The 23,862-nt window shown below is 52.6% G+C and overlaps 2 protein-coding genes across 2 annotated transcripts; both read right to left on the bottom strand.

Moving 5' to 3' along the window:
- Positions 1–797: 797 nt before the first annotated feature.
- LOC120380084 (syntaxin-binding protein 2-like) lies at positions 798–11,901 on the bottom strand. The gene is made up of 9 exons (XM_039497581.1): positions 11,878–11,901; positions 8,998–9,146; positions 8,162–8,246; positions 4,171–4,301; positions 3,917–4,024; positions 2,993–3,050; positions 2,438–2,503; positions 1,909–1,989; positions 798–1,139 (listed from the first exon to the last, which is right to left on the bottom strand). The coding sequence occupies exons 1-9, from the start codon at positions 11,899–11,901 to the stop codon at positions 900–902; spliced, it is 942 nt and encodes a 313-aa protein (XP_039353515.1). The 3' UTR covers positions 798–899.
- Positions 11,902–12,873: 972 nt separating this feature from the next.
- On the bottom strand, positions 12,874–13,810 carry LOC120381271 (olfactory receptor 5V1-like). Its single transcript, XM_039499454.1, is given in 2 exon segments — positions 12,874–13,261; positions 13,263–13,810. Coding segments are annotated over 2 exon segments (936 nt in total).
- Positions 13,811–23,862: the final 10,052 nt, after the last annotated feature.

The raw sequence follows: 23,862 nt of genomic DNA, 5'->3' as shown, positions 1-23,862 counted from the left end.
GGTTACAGGAAGGGCCCCGGAGCAGGGCCCTGCCCCACTGAGCCAGCATGGGGCAGGAACCGATGGGGGAAGAGGGACTGTGCCAATGTCAGGGGCAGGGAGGTTCCCCAGGCCCTGGTGAGCTGGGGGAAGGGGCTGGATGCAGCAAGAAGCAGGGAGCTGGTCCAGGGAGGACACAAGGGGTGGGCAGGGAACTGGTCGCAGGGGGCTCAGAGGCAGAACATGGTGTCTGAACAGCCTGCAGGAAGGGAGGGTTGTTCCCCCTCCCTGCAGAGAATGGGCCGGGGGGCTGCCCTGGGTGTGTGTCTCCATCCCCCCTCCCTGCAGAGAACGGGCTGGGGGGCTGCTCCAGGTGCGCGTCTCCATCCCCCCTCCCTTAACAGAACAGGCCAGGGGGAGGGGCGCTCGGGGTGTGCCTCTCCATCCCTCCTCCCTGCAGAGAACGGGCTGGGGGGAGCGTGGAGGGTGGACACTGCTGGGAAGACAGCCGCAGGGAGCAAAGGCCGCACTGGCTGGCTCACAGGCACCGAGAGGTGGGCAGAGGGGAGACAGGGCCGTAGAGCCAGGCTGGACACAGGCCCCGGGAAGCGGCTGGCCAGGAGGCGCCCTGCATGGCTGGGGGGTGTGCCAGTCTGAGCAGTGCTACTCCTCGCAGCCGCACACAGGGCCGGCTCTAGACCCCAGCGCGCCAAGCGCGCGCGTGGGGCAGCATTTTGCCGGCAGGGCGGCAGGCGGCTCCGGCGGACCTTCCGCAGTCATGCCTGTGGAGGGTCCGTTGGTCCCGCGGCTCGGGTGGACCCCCCGCAGGCATGACTGCAAGAGAACACCAGGAGCCGTGGGACCGGCGCCCGGCAGTGCGCCCCCTGCTGCGTGCCGCCCTGCTTGGGGCGGCCAAATTCTTAGAGCCGCCCCTGGCCGCACAGACTGGGCACTGCCTCCAGGGGCGTCCCCTGCAGCAGCAGGCCCCCCAGTGCTGCCCCCTGCAGGCCTGTGGTGTTACCGTTCTTCAGGAAGATGAAGAGCAGGATGACACGGATCTTGTCATAGGCCTGCACGCTGGGGTCCAGCAGGACGGGCATGATGATCTCCATGGGGTCCTCGATCATCTCCCCATCCCTGTCCGTCCCCATGGCCAGGTCCTGGGGGACAAGGGGGGCAAACACACAAGGCCCAGGTCAGGCCGCTCCGCTTCCTCCCGCCCCTGCAGGAATGGTTTGATAGGATAACGTGATTTAGTCAATAGGTCAATAACGTGCGCCCACTGGTAATTAGTACCGAGGGTCAATGTTGGGATATTGAAAGTCTTTTTCCTGAGTGTCTGGCTGGAGAGTCTTGCCCGCATGCTCGGGGTTCAGCTGATCGCCATATTTGGGGTCGGGAAGGAATTTTCCTTCAGGGTAGATTGGCAGTGGCCCTGGAGGTTTTTCACCTTCCTCCGCAGCATGGGTCAGGGGTCGCTTGCTGGAGGATTATCTGCTACTTGAAGTCTTTAAATCAGGATTTGGGGACTTCAACAGCTGAGTCAAGGGAGAGAATTATTTCAGGAGTGGGTGGGTCAGCTTTTGTGGCCTGCATCTTGCGGGAGGTCAGACTAGATGATCATAATGGTCCCTTTTGATCTTAAGTTCTATGATTCTATGCAGCGGGATGGGGGACAAGAGGGCCCCACAAACCACAGCTCGCCTACCCCGTGTGCCAAGGCCCCCTTCTCCCTGGGGTTGGCTCCCCCTGGGGTGAGCAACAGGCCCCCAGGGAGTAACCCAAGCCCCATGTCCCCCTTCTGCACCCCCGGTGCTGCATGGTGGGGCTGGCCCTGGCTCCATCGAGCCTGCGGGTCTGAGACCCCTCTCTCCGGGCTGAGTCATGAGCCAGACTCTGCCCCGAGCTGCCTTCTGCCCACAGACCCACCTGCTCCACGCTGCACAGGTTCTCCACCGATCCTTTGAAGTGCCGCATGCAGTGCTCAGCCAGGTTCAGGTGTGTGGAGTACTGCGGGGAGAGACCAGGGCACGGGGGAGTTTACCACATCACTGGCTGGTCCAGAGCACCTGCACCCCCCAACCCCCAAGGAGGGCCCCTCGGCCAGAGGGGCAGCCCCAACCGGCTGTATAAGGCAAGTATATAGGGCTTGTTTTGCCCAGCACTGAGGTGCAGCCACCTCTGGGATGGAGCGGGGCAGCTGGAGGGGAGGATCAGGAGGGAACCTGGGGGGGAAATGGCTCTGCCTGAAGGAACTGGTCAGCAGCTCTCATCAGGCAGTAAGGCAGTCCCATCACTGGGGCAGGGCTCCTGTCTAGATCTGGACAGAGCCCCCCAGAGTGCCCTGCCCCCCAGAGAGTCCCTACTGTCCCTCACCAGCCCCACAGAGCACCCTGCCCCCCCATCAGCCCCACTGAATGCCCTGCCCCCCGCCCACTAACAGCCCCAGCCCTATTACCTTGTTCAGCTCTTTCAGGTACTCGGGCATCTTCTTCAGCATCTGGGACAGGTCCTTGATGTTGGCCTGGTGGGAGGCAGTGGTGAGATCCTGGCCCCTCCCAGTGCACGGAGCCCCCTGCAGGGCAGAGCCCTCGCCTGGGGACAGCCGCAGCAGCCCAGCCACGCATGCCAGGGCCAGGGCGGGTCACTCAGGCCAGCTGGAATAAGCCGGGAGCCCCGCAACGCGAGTGCCCCCCGGGGTGTAAAGCGGCAGGAGGCCGGGGAGATGCCAGCGCTGGCTCTCTGCAGCTCTCCCTGCGTGGCCCCGATCCTGCTGTCTGACCTCGCCCCATGGGCCTCCGCCCTCCCCCACCGTGGGGAGTTCCAGAGCTCTGTCTGGGGGGCAGGGGGCTCCACATACACCTCTTAGCCCTTTATAGGCAAACCCTGGGAGCAATGGGACAGCCTCCCCCCCAACCGCCAGCCCCTCCTGGTGCAGCAGGGCAACCTCTCCTCCCCATCAGTGGCACTGGGATGGGTTCCCCCGTCCCGGACTCCCCAGCCCCCACCGCACCTTGTCCATGGTCAGCCTCTTGCTCTCAGAGAAGGTGTGCAGCAGCTCCGTCACCTTCCTGCAGCAGGGAGAGGGGTCAGACTGGAGCCAGGCACTGCCTTGGAGGTAGGGGGTGCCCTGTCCTATGCTACAGGGGATGGAGCCCCCGCCCCACAGGCACCAGAGTTCTCTGCCTCGAGAGCCTCAGACGGGATGGGGGGGCACTCTTCTTAAGTTACCCCAAGGCAGAGAGTTCAGTGCACCTCTGGGGGCTCCTGGCATCCTGCTGGGGGGGGGAATGGGGGCAGCAGCAGGCCCAGCAGGAGGTCGGTGAGGGACTCACTCAAGGGGGCTGTGAGGTGCATGGGGAGATCCTGGGAAGTGTCCAGGGGGATCCCTGAGAGGAGATGCAGACAGTGGCTCTGGAAGAGAGCGCTCAGGGGTCCTTTGGGGAGAGGGGCTGGGTCCAGGAGGTCTCAGCACTCAAAAAGGAGCATGTCTGAGGGACGGGCCCCAGCACTGGGTGGGAGGGGGAGGGGGAATCCTGGCAGTGAGCAGGAGAGGAGTGTGTTGCGGGGGGGGGGGGTGTCCCTGCACTGCGTGAGAGAGGAGTGTATCCAAGGGGGTGCGGTTCCAGCACGGGGGGGGAAGGGAAGAGGAGGATGGGGGAAGAGGGGAAAAGAAGGGGAGGGGTGTGTCAATGGGGTGGAAGTTCCTGGCACTGGGTGGGAGAGCTGTGTTCCAGAGGGGAGGTCCCGGCATTGGGCGGGGAGGGGAGCGGTGTGCCGAAGGGGGAGGGATAACGGGTCCTGGCATTGGGTGGGGCACGGAGTGGTGTATCCAGAGGGCGATGGGTTCTGGCCCTGGGTGGGGCACGGAGGGGCATGTCTGGGGGATAGGCGGGGCACAGAGGGGCGTGTCAGGGGCAGGGCTGAGTGCGCTCACTTGGAGACGTCAGCGATGTGCATGTGGCGTAGCTGCACCCAGAGTTCGTCATCTTCATCCAGCAGCGCCTCCTTCTCCTGCGAGTCGCTGGTCCCCGTCGTCTCGTACCTGCAGGGGAGGGGAGACTGGGTCAGGCTGCGGCACCCCTCCCCCAAGCCTGGGGGCTGCGGAGCGGTGCAGGTGCCTGGGTCACATCCCCCCCAGCCCGCCTCAGGAGGAGTGCGGGGCGCCCCCTGCTGGCAGCCAGGCCCTACTTGTAGGTGTCGTTCTCAATGCTGAGCAGGCCGTAGGCCATGGCCTGGTAGGTGAGCTCGTGCAGCAGTGGGGACACCAGGTCGAAGCTCCGGTCCACAATCAGCAGCTGAGAGCGGGCTTTGTCGGGGCCCTGGGGCAAAGGAGAGAGAGAGACCCGTCACCCCCTGCTCCAGCAGATGGGTCCTGGCCTGGCTCACACGGCACAATCCAATGGGTCCTGGTGGCCTGAAATTTCACCACCCGCCCTCTCTGCGGCCCAGCCCCCAACCCCAGGGGGAAGCCAAGAGACACCCTGCAAGCTAGCTGGGATGTGCCCTGGGGTCCTGCCCTGACCGGCAGGGAGAGCTCCCCACCCAGCTCTGCTGCAACGCCCCCTGCAGGGACAGGCCACCTGCCTCTTGTGCTAATAGCAATGCCCCCCTCCCCCAAGCACACTCTCTGCTTGTGCCTCTCCACCAATGGGAGCATGTCCCTTACAAGGCACCCCCCCGACTGCCCCCTGCCCCATATGCTGCGTGGGGGCGGGGGGAACTACACCAGAAGGCCCTGGCTAGTCTATCGTTAACCAACACCAGGCCCAGAGACTCTTTGATACAAGGTCCCAGAGGGGGACAATGGGACGTTATCCCGATGCCCCACCTTGCATCTGAACTAGGACCCCATGTGAGGCTCTAGCTCCCCACTCCCAGCCTGGGTGGCCTCCCAGCATCCAGTTGGACAGAGACCACTCAAATGGTCAGCAGCTCAGCCCCACATCATGGGCGGGCTGGCCCAGCCCCTGCTCCCTGCCTGATCAGCATGCACTGCCCTCTTGGTGCAGCAGGTGGCGATAGGAGACCAGCCCTGCACTCCCATGGCAGACGGCTCTGAAACTAGCTCCAGCAGCCCCAGTGGAACCCAAGCCCACCCAGGAGCACCTCGGCAAGGGGCTGCGTCTGCTCTTTGCTGGGTAGCACAGACAGTCGGGGGGGGGGGAACGTACAGCCCCTGACGCTTCCCCAACTGTCCCACCTCAGAACGTGGCCCGATTTTCAGCCACACTTGGAAGCAGAACCTCAGACCAGCCACCACCCGCCCGCCTGGCAGGTCTCCACAGCCTCTGAGTAAACACATTGAGGCTGACGGGGAAGCACCTCTCTTGGAGGAGTATCTAGCCCCCACCACTGTAGCACTATCATTGCTTCATCCTGCCTCCCCACAAACCATGCACGTGGGGCTGGGCAGCACTGTCACCCCATTGCAGAGGGGGATGGAGGCCCTGAGAGGCTGGGTGACTCACCCAAGGTCACACAGGGAGTCTGTGGCAGAGCAGGGACATGAACCCAGAGCTGGCGCCATCATTCCTCTCCAGACCTACCCAGCCTGGGTGGGTTGCTATGCCCAGTTGCCCCCCCCCCCCCGCCGACTCTGCTCACACCTTTGCCAGTTCGACTCTGCTGGAGAGATCCCCGGGTCACCCCACCTTGCCCAGAGCAGAAGGGGGGTTAGTGAACTGCCTGTGCCAGCTACTCCTCAGGGCTGGCAGCTGGAAAACATCAAGGCAAGAGGGACTAGTGCAGACAAGGCCCCAGGGCACCGTGACCGGGGGCTGGGTGGCTTTGGAGACCTGACTGCTAGAGGCCATGCTACAAGAGACCCTGGGGTTCCGCGCCAGCTGGCAAGGCGGGAGCACACTGGACTGGCCAGCCAGGATTGTCCTGCATGGAGCAAGGGCTTGAGTCAGCACTCCCAGCCCTGCGGTGGGCGAGCTGTCTGGATTCTATTGAAGGGGGCTGGGCAGTCAGGACTCCTGGCTCCTATTCCTGCCTCTGCCACCTACTCCTGGCACGCTGCTCCATGCCTCAGTTTCCCCCAGGTAACATGGGGATAGTGCTTACACCTGTTCTAGGGAGGCTTGGCAAGAGCCTCAGGAATATCCCTGGGGGGACTCACAGGAGTAAGAGCAGCAGGGTGTGCACGGAGCAGGACTTTGACCTCCCCAGCACCGCCCAGCTCCTGAGAATAGCACAGATCAGACAGGGGCTGCAGGCTGGAGCCAGCTGTGCTGCAGCAAGTAGCTCCGGTGGTTAACAAACATGCTGTCAATCCCTTCCCTGTGTAGACGGTTTGGGCAGCCAGGTGTGTGCCAGGCTCCCCTCTGGAGGCAGGCCTGTGCTGCCAGCTGTGAGTTAGAGAGCGTCTGTGCCATGGCAGGCAGCTATCCCAGAGGGGCCCCCCCGGCCGAGACTGGTATCATTATCCCCATTTTACAGATGGGGAAACTGAGGCACAAATAGGCGAGGTGACTTGCCCAAGGTCACCCAGCTGGGAATAGAATCCCCCTCTCCCGGCCCAGTCCAGGGCTCTATCCACTAGGCAACACTGCCTCAGTGGATGGGAAAGTAGAGAGGAAAGGCGCTCATGGATCCACAAGGTCAGTGCCAGGACCCCAGCTGGGGAAGTCTCTGGGACGAAGCCCTTTGCTGTGCCAGACCCCAACAGGTCTATCTCTTCCTCCAGGACAGGCCACACGGCCTCCCCATCTCCTGAGACTGAACCGTTGGGCTTCACCCCGGGAGCCCTACCCAGCGAGTCCAGCTGAGCCAGACCCTGGTACAGACCCGTCCACTCCGCAGGGCCCGACGCCCCTCGGCCCAGGTGACAGGGCCACTCCCCCAGTGTTGTCAGAACAGTCGGTTTCTTAGGCACCTGGACCCCAGCCCCGGCAGCCCAGCCCACTGAAGGTTAAAGCAAGAGGCCATTCTGGTCATCCCAGAGCCCGGCCGTGTTGCAGCGAAACCTGTTTTCAGGCTCCGGGTCTCTCACTCACGGCCTGTCTACATGTAAACCACTGCAGCTGCGCCGCTTGGTCAGTTCTCAGGCGAGAGCTCCCAGCTTCCCCCACTTATCCCCCAGTTCAAACCTTCCCAACTCTGTGTTCTCGAGCTGGGGGCCCTGCTCCGATTCCCTGCTGGGAGCATCCAGCCAGGCGCCATTGGAGCCGGCACATTCTTTCTGGCTCCCTGGCTGATCTGGGTCTGATTCTCTTCATTTCACCAAGTTAAGGAGGTGACCAACCCCCAGCCATGACTCTTACTGTCCCTGAGAGTCCTTCCCCCCCATGCCCTGCCAGAGAAGCCATGAAACAAATAGGGGAAACTGAGTCACGCATCAGCTTCATAAAAGATATTACAAACATTCCCAGTTGGTCACAGGTGCACAGTCTCCCAGCAGCTCGGCAAAGGCTGGAAGCAAGAGCAGAAGCAACAGGAGGGAGAGATCTGGGCAGGTCTTGGATTTTATATCACTTTACTTCTCCTAGGGGGACAGGAGGCACTGGGTTTCCTGTGCGAGAATCCAAGGCAGGGTGGGTTTGCAGCTCCCCTCTGCTGGGGGTGGGACGGGGACGGCAGGAGCTGGGGGGAGCCCACAGGCCAGGGCTGACTTGTGGCTAAGGCTTAGGAGAGCTGGGTTCTAATCCTGCTCTGGCAGACTCTCTACATGCCTCAGTTTCCCCATCTGTAACACAGGCCACCCTGCCTCCCCTGGGAGGCTGAATTCATTAGTGAGGTTCCGATACCGTGGGGATGGGTGTAGGAGCACACACAGACAGGAGTGTCCAGGTGTGGAAGAGGCTCCGTGTGCAAAGCTTAGTTCTGTGACCAAACTGCCCTGTTTATAAACAGAGAGATTGTGCTGGGCACACACTTCCCCAGGCGGTGCCTCGGTTTCCCCATCTGTACAGAGGAGATAAGGACACTGGCCTTTGTAGAGCACTTTGAGATCTGCCCACGGCCAGTGTTAGAGAAGGGCTGGGGCCATTAGTCCCCACACAGGGAATGCTATTGTTCTGCCAACCCCTCAGGATCTCCAAGGAGGTCTAGACCCCACCCCTCCCCCAGCCAGGATCTCCAAGCAGGTTTGAAATCACTCCTCCTTCCTTCTACTTCTCATGTGCTCCCCCCGCAGCTCTGTCCCAGGGCGAGTGCATGGCCGGCACAGCTTACTCACCTCTCCCATGCTGGGCTCGTATTCCTTGAACACCTTGAGTTTGGTAGGCACAGCGCGAGCCAGGTGGAAGTTCTCTTCATGGTCCCTGCAGCAAAGACAAACCCTATGGGTCAGAAACCTCTCCTCCCGCAGGGGCACACACACTTCCTGTAGGAGATGACCAGGTACCCTTCTCCCTCTGGGCACACTCACTTCCTGTAGCGGATGGCCGGGTATCTCCCCGGCACACTCACTTCCTATAGGGGATAGCTAGGTACCCCTTCCCCCGGCGCACTCACTTCCTGAAGCAGATAGCTGGGTTCCCCTTGTCACAGTGTGGGGGAGACAAGGCCCTGCACCCCCAGCTTCCTGCGACTCACCATGACTCTCAGCCAGCCAGTAAAACAGGTTTGTTTAGATGACAGCAACACAGTCCAAGACAGGTCTTTCAGATACAGACAACAGGACCCCCTCAGTCAGGTCCATCTTGGGGGCGCCAGGGAGGCCAGAGCCCTGGCTAGGCTCCCCTCCATTTTCCCAGCCAGCTCCAAACTGAAACTCCCTCCAGCCCTCTCACCCAGCCTCCCCCAGACTCCTTCTCCAGCCTTTGTCCATTTCCTGGGTAAAGGTGTCACCTGGCTCCCACCCCCCTCCTGGTTCTCAGGTTACATGCTCAGGTATCTGGCCTCAAGGAAAGTCTCCCATCCCCAATGCAGACAGTCCCAGCAAAAGTCCCCTGCAACCTGCCCAGGTCAATACTCCCCTCTCCCTGCTGCGTCACAGGCACCCACGCAGTATTCAGAGAAAACATTAAGAACATTCCCACTTCGTCACACCCCTTCCCCCAGCACACTCACTTCTGGTAGCGGATGGCTGGATACTCCTCCAGGGTTTCACACAACGTGGCAATCTGCTCTGCCAACATCTCCTGCTCCTTGTTCTTTTCCAAGGCGCGGTAGGGGTTGAACCAGATGTGGAAGGTCTGTGGCCTGTCCAGGGAGTACACCTGGGGGGCGAGGGGAGCAGAGATCAGACCCTGGTGCCAACCGCTGGCAGCCAGGCCAGCTGTGCCCCATACCACGCCCCTAAGATGCGCTGTTGGACCAGACCAGCCTGGCAGAGCCATAGCGAGCCCCTAGTGAGGGAGATCCCTTTGCCAGAGCCACTCCTGTTGTGGCAGAGGGACAGCTGCCCAGAGATTCACGCACCAGCCTGGGATGAAGACTCCCCGGCTTCAGGTCCTTACTGAGCTGCAGACTCCCAGGTGCCCTCGGGGTGTGTCTCTGCCCTGGAGAAGTCAATGTTGGGGGAGGGGGCTTGGCCACGCTTCTAGTCTGGTGAAAGCCCCAGTGTAGCCACGGGCAAACCTGGCATCAACACGTGCCTGCCGCTGTCGCTTATTTCACCGGCCAAACAGAATGAGCCATTGGGGCAAATGTGCTTGGACACCAATAAAACAGTATCGGCCATGAAGGGTTCGCTGGCGCAACGGGACGGGTGAACCAGCAAAGCCTCCTGACGGACACTCAGCTTATACCTGCCAGAGCTTCTCTTGGCACAGCTGGCACCAGTACCCCAGGTGAAATAAGCTACAGTGACGAAAGGACTGCTTTGCCTACCCAGCATCTACCCAGTTTGGCTTACAGGCCTGTAATTGCCAGGATCACCTCTGGAGCCCTTTTTAAAAATTGGCATCACATTTGCTATCCTCCAGTTATCTGGTACAGAAGCTGATTTAAATGATAAGTTACAGACTACAGTTAGTTTGATACTGCAACCTGGGACAGTTCCTCTGATTTGTCACCTAAGGTATGGGATTCTCCCTCCCATCCTCTGCAGTGATGACCAATGCAAAGGATTTATTTAGTTTCTCCACAGCAGTCTTATCTTCCTGGAGTGCTCCTTTAGCACCTCAGTCATCCTTCCAGTGGCCCCACTGGTTGTTGGGCAGGCTTCCTGCTTATGATGTACTTAATTTTTTTTTTGGCTGTTAGTTTTTGTGTCCTTAGCTAGTTGGCAATCAGTTAGTCCCTGATTATGTGAGTAAGAACAGCCTAGGCAAACATCTGAACAAGAGAATGCTGGATGCCACCTCAGAGGCCCATCTCCAGCCATGGCCATCCCTGATGCTTCAGAGGAAGGAGACAAAAAAACACCTCTCCTAATATACATTGCTGGTGGGTGATCCCCTTCCTGACCCAAAACCCTGAAGCATGAACTTTAGGAACCTAAGACATAAACCAGAAGTGATCCCCATGGCTACTGAGCCCTTCTCCCCCCTCACCACCACAAGAAATACACTCATACATTTATCCATCTCTCTCTTAAAACTAATTAAGTTGTGTCCCCTTACAGCTCCTGTTGGAAGGCTGTTCCAAAACAGCACCCCTCTGATGGTGAGAAATCTTCTTTTCATTTACAGCCTGAATTTGTTCATGGCCATTTATATCCACTTATTTTTGTTCCAACAAAGAGACAGAATTAGGAAGAGGAGCTCCGGCATAACTTGTATCCCAGCACTTAGGGGTCTTATCTGGGATGAGAGAGACCCCCGCTTCAAGTGTCTGATGAGGACAAATCATTTAAACAGGTATCTGCCCCCGCCCATGTGCGTTCCTGACCCCTGGGGTCATGGGATGTCCTGATGTGGGTCTCTCTCTCAATCTCTCCTGTTGAAGCCTGGGTCCCTTTGTGAATCTAACCCCAACTGGGGATCAAATCTATTGGTTCTGTCATAATGTTGCATATGGGTCACAAATGTGCGTGCCAATATCAGGTCAGACTGTCATAAGCCAGCAGACACTCCCTAAACTGGTGATATACTATCATTTTATTTAACCAAGCCAGCAATAAATATGTGCTCACCATGAAGCCCCAGACAGTCCTCTTAGACACTAGGTTTCTATTAGCACCCAGATAAACTGGACTTCTGTGATGAAAGGTTATTAATACTGAAATCACCACACATTATGTCACTTACCCCCAGGAGGGGGTGGCAGGCAGCTCTGCGTACTGCCGCCCCTGCAGCTCCCATTGGCTGCAGTGCCCAGCCAATTGGAATTGTGTTGCTAGCACTCAGGGCACAGGGGGACAGGGTGCAGAACTGCCTGCTGAGCCTCTGCCTAGGAGCAGTCAGGACAGGTGGCTGCTTGCGGGGAGCCACTTGAGGTAAGTGGTTCCTGGATCCGACATGCCATACCCCTTCCCATGTCCCAATCCCTTGCCCCGAGCCCCCTCCTGCACCCAAACTCCCTTCCAGAGCCCGTGCCCCAACCCCCCTCACTGGCCCAACCCCCTGCCGGCCCCCTCCAACCAGATTATAAACTGGAATTTCAATGAAAATCATAAATGCTGGTTTATAGAGCTTTCCAGTTGGTGATGTGCCAGATAAAACAGCTTTTACTGTACATCCTTTTGGTCTAGAGTTAATGAAGTATAATGCACATCAACAAGTTGATCAGTCAAGACAATAGCACTAACATGTCCCTTTAATCTATACCTACACGTGAATTGGGTCAAATGTACCACAACCTTTTAGCATTTATTTGGTCTTCATACCCGAGTGAATTACCCTGTTGCTCCAGACTGAACCTGAGCCTGAGCTTCTCTGCCAGGGTCACAGGCTCCAGTAGAGCTATAGCTGATTTACATATTCTGGGGATCTGGCCAATTGACTTCAATGGATCAATGCTGATTTAGAGCAGTGGAAGACTTGGCCCGAAGTGTCAGTCATCTACCTGAGCTGAGAATGTCCCAAACATTGTTCAAGGCTAATTCCCCACTCTGGCACTTCAAGTGCAGAAGGTGGGGCCCGCAAGAATTCTAAAATTAATACCGGCCACTCCAGACCTGTATTAAACTCCCAAGGTTACAGCTTCTCTCTGATCTTGGATTGGTTGATGCTGCCACCACCCAAGTGCAGAACCCCTTTGAAAGCCCAGGAAGGCCCACTTGGGAATTCCTTCCTGTTTGGTACCCTCAAGCCCTTTCACACACACCCATCCAGGGAAGAACTGAGAAAGAAAAAAAAAGGAAATCAGCTGTTGCCACCAGCTAATTAAACAACATGTGCACAAACCTAAGACACAAAAATTCAATTCTGTTCTTAAAAAAGGTATATTTTATTTATTTTTTTTAAAAAAAGGAAAGAAAATACATCTGGGAATTCAGCTATTGCATGATTTTAAAAGAGCAATTACAAGGATTAAGCACCGAGAATAGCTTTCTTGAGGTCTAGCTTAAAATTTTACGAGCAAACCAAAAACACCGTGGTTAGCACACAGAGGAATCCACAAGCCATCAAGAAATAAAAGGGATAAAACTAATCACGTCTTCCTAGACATTTCCTAATCGACTTACATATCTGGTGTTTAAATGAGTAGTTTCTAGGTATGATATTGATGATTTTTTCATACCTGGCCCACGTTTTTCACAGCATAAATCTGCCCTGTCCGCCTCTCTCCAGGAGAATTACAACAGACAGACCAAAGGGGAGTTGTTTTTCAATTTTAAAAAGTTCTAGCCTTCCCAATGGCTCTTTTGGCCAGGTGCCCACTCACTTCCTTTTACCTATGCATAGCAGTGAGACTTCTTAATCCTTTACGGGTAGAGCAATTAGAGAATAGCTTCTAAGAGGGATTTTATAGCTACTGGTTGGCTGGGTATCCATAAAAGGGAACTCCCCCTCCCTTCATTTATCGCAACACTAGTTACCCACAGTTCTATGTTCAACATTACTTGAGAAACTTGAATTTCCCCAATAAATTCCTTAGAGCTGTTTTCACCTCCTCATTTTTCAGGCTGTAGATGATGGGGTTTAGCATGGGAGTCAAGATGCTGTACTGGATGGAGACCATTTCATCCACAGCCACAGAGGAGACTGATCTGGACTTTGTGTATTGGATGAAAGCTGCCAGGTACAACAAACCAACCACAATCAGGTGGGAGCTGCATGTGGAGAAGGCTTTTCGCTTGCCCTGCACAGAGGGCATCCTCAGGATGGTGGAGATGATGTGAATGTAGGAGATCAGGGTGAGGAGGAAGGAGATCGCTCCAAGTATCACAGCAGAAGTGAGAAGCACCACTTGATTGGTGAAGGTATCAGTGCAGGACAGTTGTAATAGGGAGGAGCTCGCAGTTGAAATGGCGGATTTGATTGGGCCCACAGAAATGCAACTTAAAGGTGAAAACTGTGTTAAGCAGGGCATTTAAAAACCCTACGGTCCATGCCCCACTCACCAGCTGAACACAGATCTCTTTGCTCATCATCTCCATGTAATGCAATGAGTCACAGATGGCAGCGTAGCGGTCATAAGCCATTGCTGAAAGCATGAAAACTTCTGTACCAGCTAAGAGGATAAAGAAGAACATCTGGGTAATGCAGCCATTGACTGAAATAATTTTGTGCTTTGCTAGGAAGTTCATCAACATTGTAGGCACTGTGATGGAGGAATAGCAGATATCAACAAAGGATAAATGGAAGAGGAAGAAGTACATGGGGGTGTGAAGGTGAGAGTCAGTTCTTATCACCAGCATGATCAGTATGTTCCCAACCAGAGTAACCAGGTAAATAACTAAAAACACCAAGAAGAGGAAAATCTGCACCTTTGGATCACTGGAAAGTCCCAGCAGAATAAATTCAGTCACTTTGGTTTGATTTTCCATTAGCATTTATTTAGGATATCTTTGATCTGGAAGACCAGAAAAAAATTAAATTAACACTTCTCATAAAAGTAAATTGCAACATGTGCACATCCTCAGACAAGTAGCATGCATGTAAAGAGAGCCCTATTCCTGCCCGTAAAAGGTGTGTTTTAAACAGAGTAAATTGAAAGAGAGAGAGAGAGGCTGGATGGAATTTGTGTTTTTTAAATTGACAATATGGGCTGGATACACAAAAGGACTTGGGCATCTAACTGCCCCTTTCGATGCCTAAATCCCAGCATCAGGTCCCACCGGTATTCACAAATACCATGCTCAGCTGTGGCTAAGGGACAGTCTGCTGTGGGACTCCCTCAGCCTCTCCTCTTGACCCTGTTCCGCTGTGGATACCTAATAAAATAGGCAGTGCAGCAGAGTTACTGGATCCTTGGACTTCTGCATCTGGGGTGAGGGTTCTAACCACAAGGCTGTGAAGGTATTCCCACGCTCGCTCTTCAATCTGGTCATATGACTTCAACAGAGCTACAACTGAGTTAGACCAGCATGGGGTCTGGAAGATTGACTCCAACGGTGCTATGGATAATTTGCAATAGCTGGGCAACTGGCCAAATCTATAAAAATAATCTTTCTCTATTACATTTTGTCCGTTGTTCTAGACAATTTTATTGAAAACACTCTTTAATATCTGTAGTGTATGTTTGGAGTCACATCTATTAAAATCATCAGGATTTTTCAAGAAGAAGAAATGAATGGGGCCAGCAAACATTCTCTCAGCACTGTGACATAAATTTGAAAAGAGAGGCCTGATAGAAATTAATGGGACTGTTGTTCGTAAGTCATTTAAACTCCGACTCAATGGAACTTTTGACTCATTATTCTGCAAGTCTGAATATCAGGCTTTACATATAGAAGAGAATCTATCCTGCCCCCATGGATGTCAGTGGTTATTTTAACATTAGTTTTCAATGGAAATGGGAATGACGCCAATGCTTTCTCTATGTCCCATCTGTTTTTTCTCCCCATATGACCTTAGAGAGAAAATCGCCATGTCTTCATTATCAACTCATGAGACAAATACCTAAGCACAGAGATTGACTTTGTACTAGAACCTGAATGTAAACAGAGGCAGATTTTGTGTGAAGGGAAATTTCACAGTAGATAGAAGTAAATTGCTGGCCCCTGGCAAAGATCTTTACTGGGAACACTGGTCTTCGTTACAGACACAAGTGATCTGGAAAAAATGGTTAAATCACACAAAATGTTTGCATACAATACAAAATTTCTCAAGATAGTTAAGCCCAAACAAACTGCGAAGAGTTACAAGGGGAATCTAACAAAATTGGGTAACTGAGTGACAAACGGCAGGTGAAATTCAGTGTTGATGAATGCATATTGGAAAACATGATCCCATACATACATAAAAAAATGAATAGATCTAAATTATCTGTTATCCCTTAAGAAGAGAGATCTTGGCGTCATTGTGGATTGTTCTCTAAAAACATCGGCTCAGTGTAAAGTGGATAGCAAAAAAACCCTAACAGAATGTTGGGAACCATTAAGAAAGGGATAGATAACAAGACAGAAAATATCAGAATGCCACTATACAAATGCACGGTATGTCCACACCTTGAATTATGTGTGCAGTTGTAGTGGGCCCACATACAAAAAGATATATTAAAATTGAAGGGCAACATTAGTATGAAACAGCTTCCATATAAGGAGAGATTAAAATGACATGATAGAGGTCTACAAAATCATGAATGATGTGGAAAAAGTGAATAAGGGAATGTTATATCCCTTCACATACCATACAAACCAGGAGTCACCCACTGAAATTAATAGGCAGCAAGTTTTAAACAAACATACACAATCAGCTTGTGGAACTCATTACCAGGGGATGTTGGGAAGGCCAAAAGTATAAATGGATTTTAAAAAAATTAGATAAATCCATGGAGGATAGATCCTTCAATGGCTATTAGCCAAGATGGTCAGGGATGCAACCCCATGATCTGGGTGTCCCTAATCTGCTGACTGCTAGAAGCTGGGACTGGACAACAGGGGATGGATAACTCAATAAATTACAATGTTCTGTTGACTCCCTCTGAAACATCTGTCATGGACCACTATTGGAAGACAGTATACTGAATTAGGGGACTCTTGGTCTGAACAAGTAGGGCCATTGTTACATTCTTATTAAAACTCAATGTCTTCTCCTCTCCAGTCCCATAAACCACACACATACCACACTCTCCAAAAAATAAAAATTACAGCTAACGTGTACAAATGAACTTTCTCAGTGCTGCCGAGAGAGAGAGAGAGAGAGAGAGAGAGAGAGAGAGAGAGAGAGAGAGAATGATGGGTGATTCAAGTAGCAGCTGGGTTCCCAGTCATCGTCCCTGTGCTGTAACTTACTCTGTGTGCGCATGCAGTGTAGCTGTAGCTGTCTCGGTCCCAGGATATTCAAAAGATAAGGCAGGTGAGATGATATCTTTTACTGGACCAACTTCTGTGGGTGAGAGAGAAGAGCTCTGTGTGGCTCAAAAACTTGTCTGTCTCACCAACAGAAGTTAGTCCAATAAAAGATATCACCTCACCTACCTTGTCGCTGTGTGAGCAGGCAGAAGTCAATGAGACTCAGTAGTGAGACCCACCCCTAGAGAAGGAGGGACAGAATCTGGTTCTTTGGAATGGAAAGGATAAACTTTTTTTTTATAAAGGAATAAAAATATGGATCAACTCACCTCCCTTTTTAATGTGGATCATAAACATGGTGAGATCATTCTGACCTGTGCTTTTCTCTTTCTGTTGTCTTAGTCTATCTACCTACTTACTGATTTGTCTGTCTAGTCTCTCTATTTGCCTCCGCAATACAGCACCTCAGGATATCAACTCTTCTTTACCCCAAACACTTACATCTGACAAGGGAGCTACAGTTAGCATTGGGAGTGGAGCAAAGAACCTGTCCCCATCTGACTCCAAGACTAAGAAGTGATTCCTGAGAGCTGTTTAAATGGTGTCCTGTTCCCCTTGGGACAAGATCCCTGAAGTTCACTCTCTGTAACAAGCTACCAGTAACACCATGCTGGGTCAGTCCTTATGCAGTGATTTACCATGCATAAGAATGAGAGAATTGATGCTTGGATTACAAAAGGAGCCTAATGGATTTAGGTATCCAATTTTAGTGACAGGGTCAGATTTTCAAAGCCCCCAAGAAGCTAGACAATCAAATAGCAAATTATTTTCTCTCCCATATGTTACTTTGAAGATGCTAGCCACAATGTAAATGGAGCAAATAGACGGCATGAGATAGTGGGGAAAAGTAGGGGATGAAACATTGTTTTCTTGCACCCATCAAAAAGCAGTATTGGTTGACCCGGTACTATTTGCACATTTGACACCTATTTGCCAAATATTTTAGTTAATGGGGGGAGGGGGTGTCAAAATTACAATCCAGCATATGGACATGTAGCACCCACCCCAAATCCCTTTAGCCTATTGGTTGGGATACTTGGATGTGGGAGAAACTCATTCACTTCCCACCTCTGCCTGCTGTGAAGAAGAGATTTGAAGTTACACCCCCCCTCCCCGTAAATATTTTAATCTCTGGGCCATAAAGTAATTTAGGGCAAGGCTTTTCTCAGACTCTCCTGCTGAAGCTGTTCACATTGTATAAATCAGCAGCACATCAGCAGCAGGAGACACACATCACACTAATGCAGCAATGGTGACACTAAGGCCTGGTCTACACTAGGACTTTAATTCGAATTTATCAGTGTTAATTCGAACTAACCGCTCAACCGTCCACACCAGGAAGCCATTTAATTCGAACTAGAGGGCTCTTTAGTTCGAATTTGGTACTCCACCCCGGCAGGTGGAGTAACGCTAAATTCGCACTTGCTAGCTCGAATTAGGCTTGGTGTGGATGCTAATCGAACTTAGCAGCTCCGGGAGCTATCCCACAGTTCACCACTCTGTTGACGCTCTGGACAGCATTCCGAGCTTGGATTCTCTGGCCAGCCACACAGGAAATGACCCGCGAAAATTTGAATTCATTTTCCTGTCTGGGCGGTTTGAATCTGACGTTCTGGTTGCACATCGGGGCGAGCTCCGCAGCACCTGCAACGATGCAGAGCTCTCCAGCAGAGGAGTCCGGGCAATCCCAGAATAGAAAGAGGTCCCCAGCATGGAGTGACCGGGAAGTCCAGGATCTGATCGCTGTGTGGGGCGAGAAGTCTGTGCTCTCGGAGCTGCGCTCCAACAAGCGGAACGAAGACCTTCGAGAAGTTCTCTAAAGCCATGAAAGACAAAGGATACAGCCGGGATGCGATGCAGTGCCGCGTGAAAGTGAAGGACCTAAGACAAGGGTATCAAAAAGTCAGAGCGGCAAACGGACGCTCCGGAGCCCATCCCCAGACATGACGCTTCTACGAGGCACTGCATGCCATTCTAGGTGGGTCTGCCACCAGTGCCCCACCAGTGACGGTGGACTCCGAGGACGGAATAGTGTACGGGACAGTTCCCCCTCCTGTTCGCCGATGGGGAAGATGAGGAAGGGTCTTTAGAGGACGGCGCAGGCGACATCGAACCCACTCCCGCTTTCCCTGACAGCCAGGATCTCTTCATCACCCTCACAGAGATCCCCTACCAACCGTCCCCGCCCGTTAACCAGGACTCGGAATCAGGGAAGGATCAGGCGGTAAGTGCTACAAACAGGGAAACATTTATTTTTAAGAAACAGGGATTTATATAAAAATAGAAATACTATATAAACATTTTTAAGTATGAAACTAAACAAACAGCAGGTCTACACAAACAGCAATGGAGCAATAGTCCTCTGGGGATATTTCAAAAAGCTCTCAGAGAGCAGCTGGAAAAGCCTCAGCAAGAGGTTTCTTGGGAGAGGTGCTTTATTGGGTGCTCCGTTGAAGCACACTCTTCCGCGCCATGCCATCCTCAGGTAGAGGGGACCATCGCCTCTACGAGCATGGCAGCGTAGGGTCCTGGTCTGTGCAGGGCTTCTATTAACATCCGCTCTCTGTGTGCGCCTGACACGCCTCAGGGTGATGTCGTTGTGGAAGTGCTGCATCTAATTAGTGGAATTAGTGTACTGTTACTATTGTGCATGGTAGACTTTTACTTTGCATAAGAATGACCCTCGCTTAACAGAGTTTTACTTTGCATAAGAATGACCCTCGCTTAACAGAGTTTTACTTTGCATAAGAATGACCCTCGCTTAACAGCCACGTGTTGCAGGCCTCAGAGGAAAAGCATACAGGGGTCTTTCGCGGTCACTGGCGGGAGATGCCGCATAACGCTCATCTTTTCTGCTTTGCACATTGCCTCCAGCAGGAGAGCACAGCTAAGCACTATCTGATAAGCAGTCTGTACTGTAAGGCTTACCAGGACTTTGTGCAAGAGGGATGCAGCTGTCTCTCCTCGCTTGTGCGCTATCCAGTGCAATCGCGCCGCCAATGAGAGCGTATTCCGAAATCTCGGACTAGTTCTGAGATCTCCTGAGACTTGGTTCCCTGTTTGGTCTTCTTAACTGAAAATGACTAGACTGTGTTTACTGTTGGCAAACATGTATTTGTTCAAGGAAATCACCTACTTTTTCGCATCACACAGCTTCGGCTCCTTCACGGACTGCCCCGCCATCCCCCTCGCAGAGGCTGGCTCAGATTAGACGCCGAAAGAAAAAGACAAGGGACGACATGTTCCAGGAACTGATGGCCAGCTCCAGAGCGGAGGCGGCAGAGCAGAGACAGTCGAGGGAGAGCCTGTGTCAGCAGCATCGCACACACCTGGAACGGGAGGATAGGTGGCGGCAGGAAGACCAGCAGGCGACTCAAACGCTGCTTGGTCTAATGAGGGAGCAAACGGACACGCTCCGGCGCCTTGTAGATGTTCTGCAAGACCACAGGCAGGAGGAGAGAGCCCCCCTGCAGTGCATCTGCAACCGCCCTCCAACGCCAAGAAGTCCTGTCCCCCCCTCACCCAAAGTGACAAGAAGGAGGGGCGGTAGGGGCCGTGAGAACTGTCACTGCACCGCAGCAGAGCGCTAATGTACAAGACACCTCTCGCTGTAAATTTGTAGAAGTTCTTCCCTTACAGGATCACCCAGTCCCAAATCCAAGTTTCAACCCCCCACTGTGTATAACATTATTAAAAGCGGTTTGCTGTTACTCTCTGTTTCCGTCACGTTTCTCGTGTCAGAAGACTTTGTGGGGGGGGGGGATTTTTAATTACAGTGCATAGCCCACATTACCAGGGTACAGACTTGGGGGCAGGGTCAACTGCAGGGCACACACAGACTGCAGTCACTAGGCACCAGGGACAGTCTGTGTGGTGTATGCTGCCCCGGGTCTTTCCTTGATGTGTAGGGTCCTGGTGCCTGACATCCCCGAATGTAAAGGCAGGCTTCCCTTCACATGCATTTGGACCGTAGTCACGATCCTCCCCGGTGCCCCGAGCCCCAAAAAGAGACCTCATCCAGGGGCAGATACTCACCCTTCCCCCACACCCCTCACCCCTTCCAACGCCCAAACCCACAGCCGTCATGGTAACCCCTATCCAAGGACGGCACCCCTCGCCCCTTCCTGCAAACCCACCCATCAGTGCACACCTTAACCAGCACAGAATGCTTCCATGTTTCAACGAAGAAACAGAAATGCAAAGTCAACGAAAGATTTATTATTAATTACTAAAACATGTCCTTAGTTTTAAAACGTCCTTGGGAAGTGGGGAAAACTTGGTTTATGATCAGGCTCTCTTAAAATCAAGTGGACAGTCACAGGTTACCCTGCTCTGCGAGGAAACTCGCTTTCAAAGCCTCCCTGATGCATATCGCTTCCTGCTGGGATATTCTCTCAGCACGGGTGTCTGGCTGATCATAAACAGCAGCCAGGCGATTTGCCTCAACCTCCCAAGCGGCCAAAAAGGTCTCGCCCTTGCTCTCACAGAGATTGTGGAGCACACAGCAAGCAGCAATAACTACGGGGATATTCTTTTCGCTGATGTCCGAGCGAGTCAGTAAGGTCCGCCATCTCCCCTTGAGACGTCCGAAAGCACACTCCACCACCATTCTGCACTTGCTCAGCCGGTAGTTGAAGAGTTCCTTTTCAGTGTCCAAGGCGCCTGTATAGGGCTTCATGAGCCAGGGCATTAGCGGGTAGGCCGGGTCACTGTAGGCATCTGCACATCCCCAACCGTTATTTTGTGGTCCGGGAAGAAAGTGCCTGCCTGGAGGCGTCTAAACAGACCAGAGTTCCTGAACACAGCGTCATGAACCTTGCCCGCCCACCCGACGTTGATGTTGGTAAAACGTCCCCTATGGTCCACCACAGCTTGCAGCACCATTGAAAAGTAGCCCTTTCGGTTAATGTACTCGCTGGCCTGGTGGGCTGGTGCCAGGATAGGGATGTGAGTCCCATCTATAGCCCCACCGCAGTTTGGGAATCCCATCGCGCGAAGCCATCTATGATGACCTGGACATTTCCGACAGTCACTACCTTTGAGAGCAGTTGCTCAACGATTGCGTGGGCTACTTGAATGACAGCAATCCCCACGGTAGATTTGCCCACGCCAAAGTGGTTCGCTACTGACCGGTAGCTGTCTGGCGTGGCAAGTTTCCAGAGGGCTATGGCCACTCGCTTCTGCACAGTCAGGGCTGCTCGCATCCTTGTGTCCTGGCGCTTCAGGGCAGGGGACAGCAAGTCACACAGTTCAAGGAAAGTGTCCTTACGCATCCTGAAGTTTCAGCCACTCTGTGTCATCCCAGACCTGCAGCACTATGCGGTCCCACCAGTCTGTGCTTGTTTCCCGGGCCCAGAATCGCCGTTCCACACCATGAACTTGACCCATTGCCACCATGATCTCCACTGCCCGGCGTACCCTGCTTTCTGAGAGGTCTGCGCCCACTCCTCACCGTGCTGCCGGAGCCTCCTCGCCCGGTTTCTCAGCATCTGACTGTGGAAGAGGTGGACGATAACGTGCGAGGAGTTGACAACGGCCATAAGTGCAGCGATGATCGCAGCGGGCTCCATGCTCGCAGTGCTGTGGCGTCCGCGCTGTAACCGACCAGAGAAGGGCGCGAACAGATTTCCCGCCGGCGCTTTCAAGGAAGAGGGAGGCGGGATTGACGGTTCAATGACGACACATTTTTCCCAGCATGCATTGGGGAAATCCCACAATTCCAATGGGCAGCGGGGAGTGCGGGAACTGTGGGATAGCTTCCCACAGTGCACCGCTTCCAAAGTCGAAGCTGGCCCCGTGAATGTGGACTCAGAAGTTCGAATTTGTGTATTTAGTATGGATACACAAATTCGACTTATTAAGGTCGAATCCACAAATTCGACTTAAGTAGATTCGAAATAGTCCTGTAGTGTAGACAAGCCCTAAGACACTCATCTCTTAGTGATCAGTTAGACATTGTGCCAACCAAACAGAGGCCTTTGAAGATGCTGAAATGTCAGTGACACAAGACTGATCAGATGTGTGACTTCTTTGCATAGAGAACATCCTGTTGCCAACCAGTTACTATTCACCCATTCAAGGTCATTGCTATCTACATGTGCATCACAAGGTCATTCATTTCCGGTTTATAGGCTTTGGTTTTATCATCATAGAGTAAGCAATTTTTCTCAGCTTTGATCAGTAGTCTCTCCAACTAAGGCAATATCATTCTCATATTATATTCAAGATCCACTAAAGATGAATCTTTAAATAGTACACCTCCTCCTTGGGCTTCAGTCATCGGATAGTCTATTATACCATTAAATACCAAAGGGTGAGAGATTGCATACCTGACGCACCTCCGATTCTACTGAAAACCAGTCTGTAATACAACCGTTGACCCTCACACAGGTCAATGTACCATGGTACTGTTCTTCCATGTGGCGCACTAAGCCCTCAGGCACCCCACACTGGTGAAGCGGTATCCACAGCGCTGGTTGATGCAGTGAGTCAAAACTGGCTGCAAAGTCTATAAACACAGTGGTAACATCCTTTGGTCACTCTATTCATTTTTCAGTAAACTTATCTGTCTATCAAGTCTGGCACACGGGGTTTCCCTTTAGTAATTGTTAAGATTATTTCAGAATCTGTCACTACTGTTGTGGTTTTTGTACAATGGAATCAGCATTTCACACAACAGGTCTCTCTGGGTTGTAGAACTTACCTCCCTAGAGGGAGAGGGAGGAGGCCCTTTCCAATAGTTGACTAACACCTTACACTTAGTGTATGTCTACACAATCAGCTAGGGGTGTGATTCCCAGATTATGTAGACATACTCACACTAGCTCTCAGTGAGGTAGATTACTTAAAATAGTAGTGTAGCTATTGAACACCTAAACTCCTGTCAGGAATGGTCTAGATAATACTTAGTCCTGCCATGAGTGCAGGGTACTGGACTAGATGACCTCTCAAGGTCCTTTCCAGTCCTATGATTCTATGAAGTACAGACATTGGCATGGGCAAGGTATGCCAAATACATACCCATTGGGTTCAGGTGGGTTTCTACTCAGTGAAAATAGCCTGTGGCTCCACTCACTGCAGCCTGTGATACTATTGCTACACTGCTAATTTTGGAATGCTAGTTGGATGAACTGGGACTGACACCTCTTGCTCATAGTGTAGACATAGCCTTAATGGACGTTGAGAGGCAATGACTTAAAGTCTGTAGCCTTCTGCCCCTGGGGAGCACTGGAACCAGTTTGAACAGGCTGGGTCACACTGTGGGAACCATACTAACCGTTGCATGGACACACTGGAAAATCTGAGCAAACCAGGAGCATGTAAATCAGAGAGATTCTGTTCTTGCAATTTAAGAGTGAAGCTAAACTAATTTAGATTCTAGTGAAGTATGAGATTAGATGAGATTAAGTATGTGTGCAGGGCTCTGGCAGAGCTGTTCTTCAACCACTACCCAGGGGTTTTCCTGTCTTTTCATCACATCCTCAGCCCAGACCAAGAACTACTCCTTACTCTGTAAGACATTGATTTCTCCAGTATTGCTCTTTAAAGAGACGTTGCTTACATAATCAGATAGACAATCAGTATCTGCT

The sequence above is a fragment of the Mauremys reevesii genome, linkage group 13, assembly GCF_016161935.1.
Source record: "Mauremys reevesii isolate NIE-2019 linkage group 13, ASM1616193v1, whole genome shotgun sequence".
NCBI lineage: Eukaryota > Metazoa > Chordata > Testudines > Geoemydidae > Mauremys > Mauremys reevesii.
The sequence above is the reverse complement of the archived record's forward strand: the minus strand, read 5'-3'. Positions and strand labels throughout refer to the sequence as shown.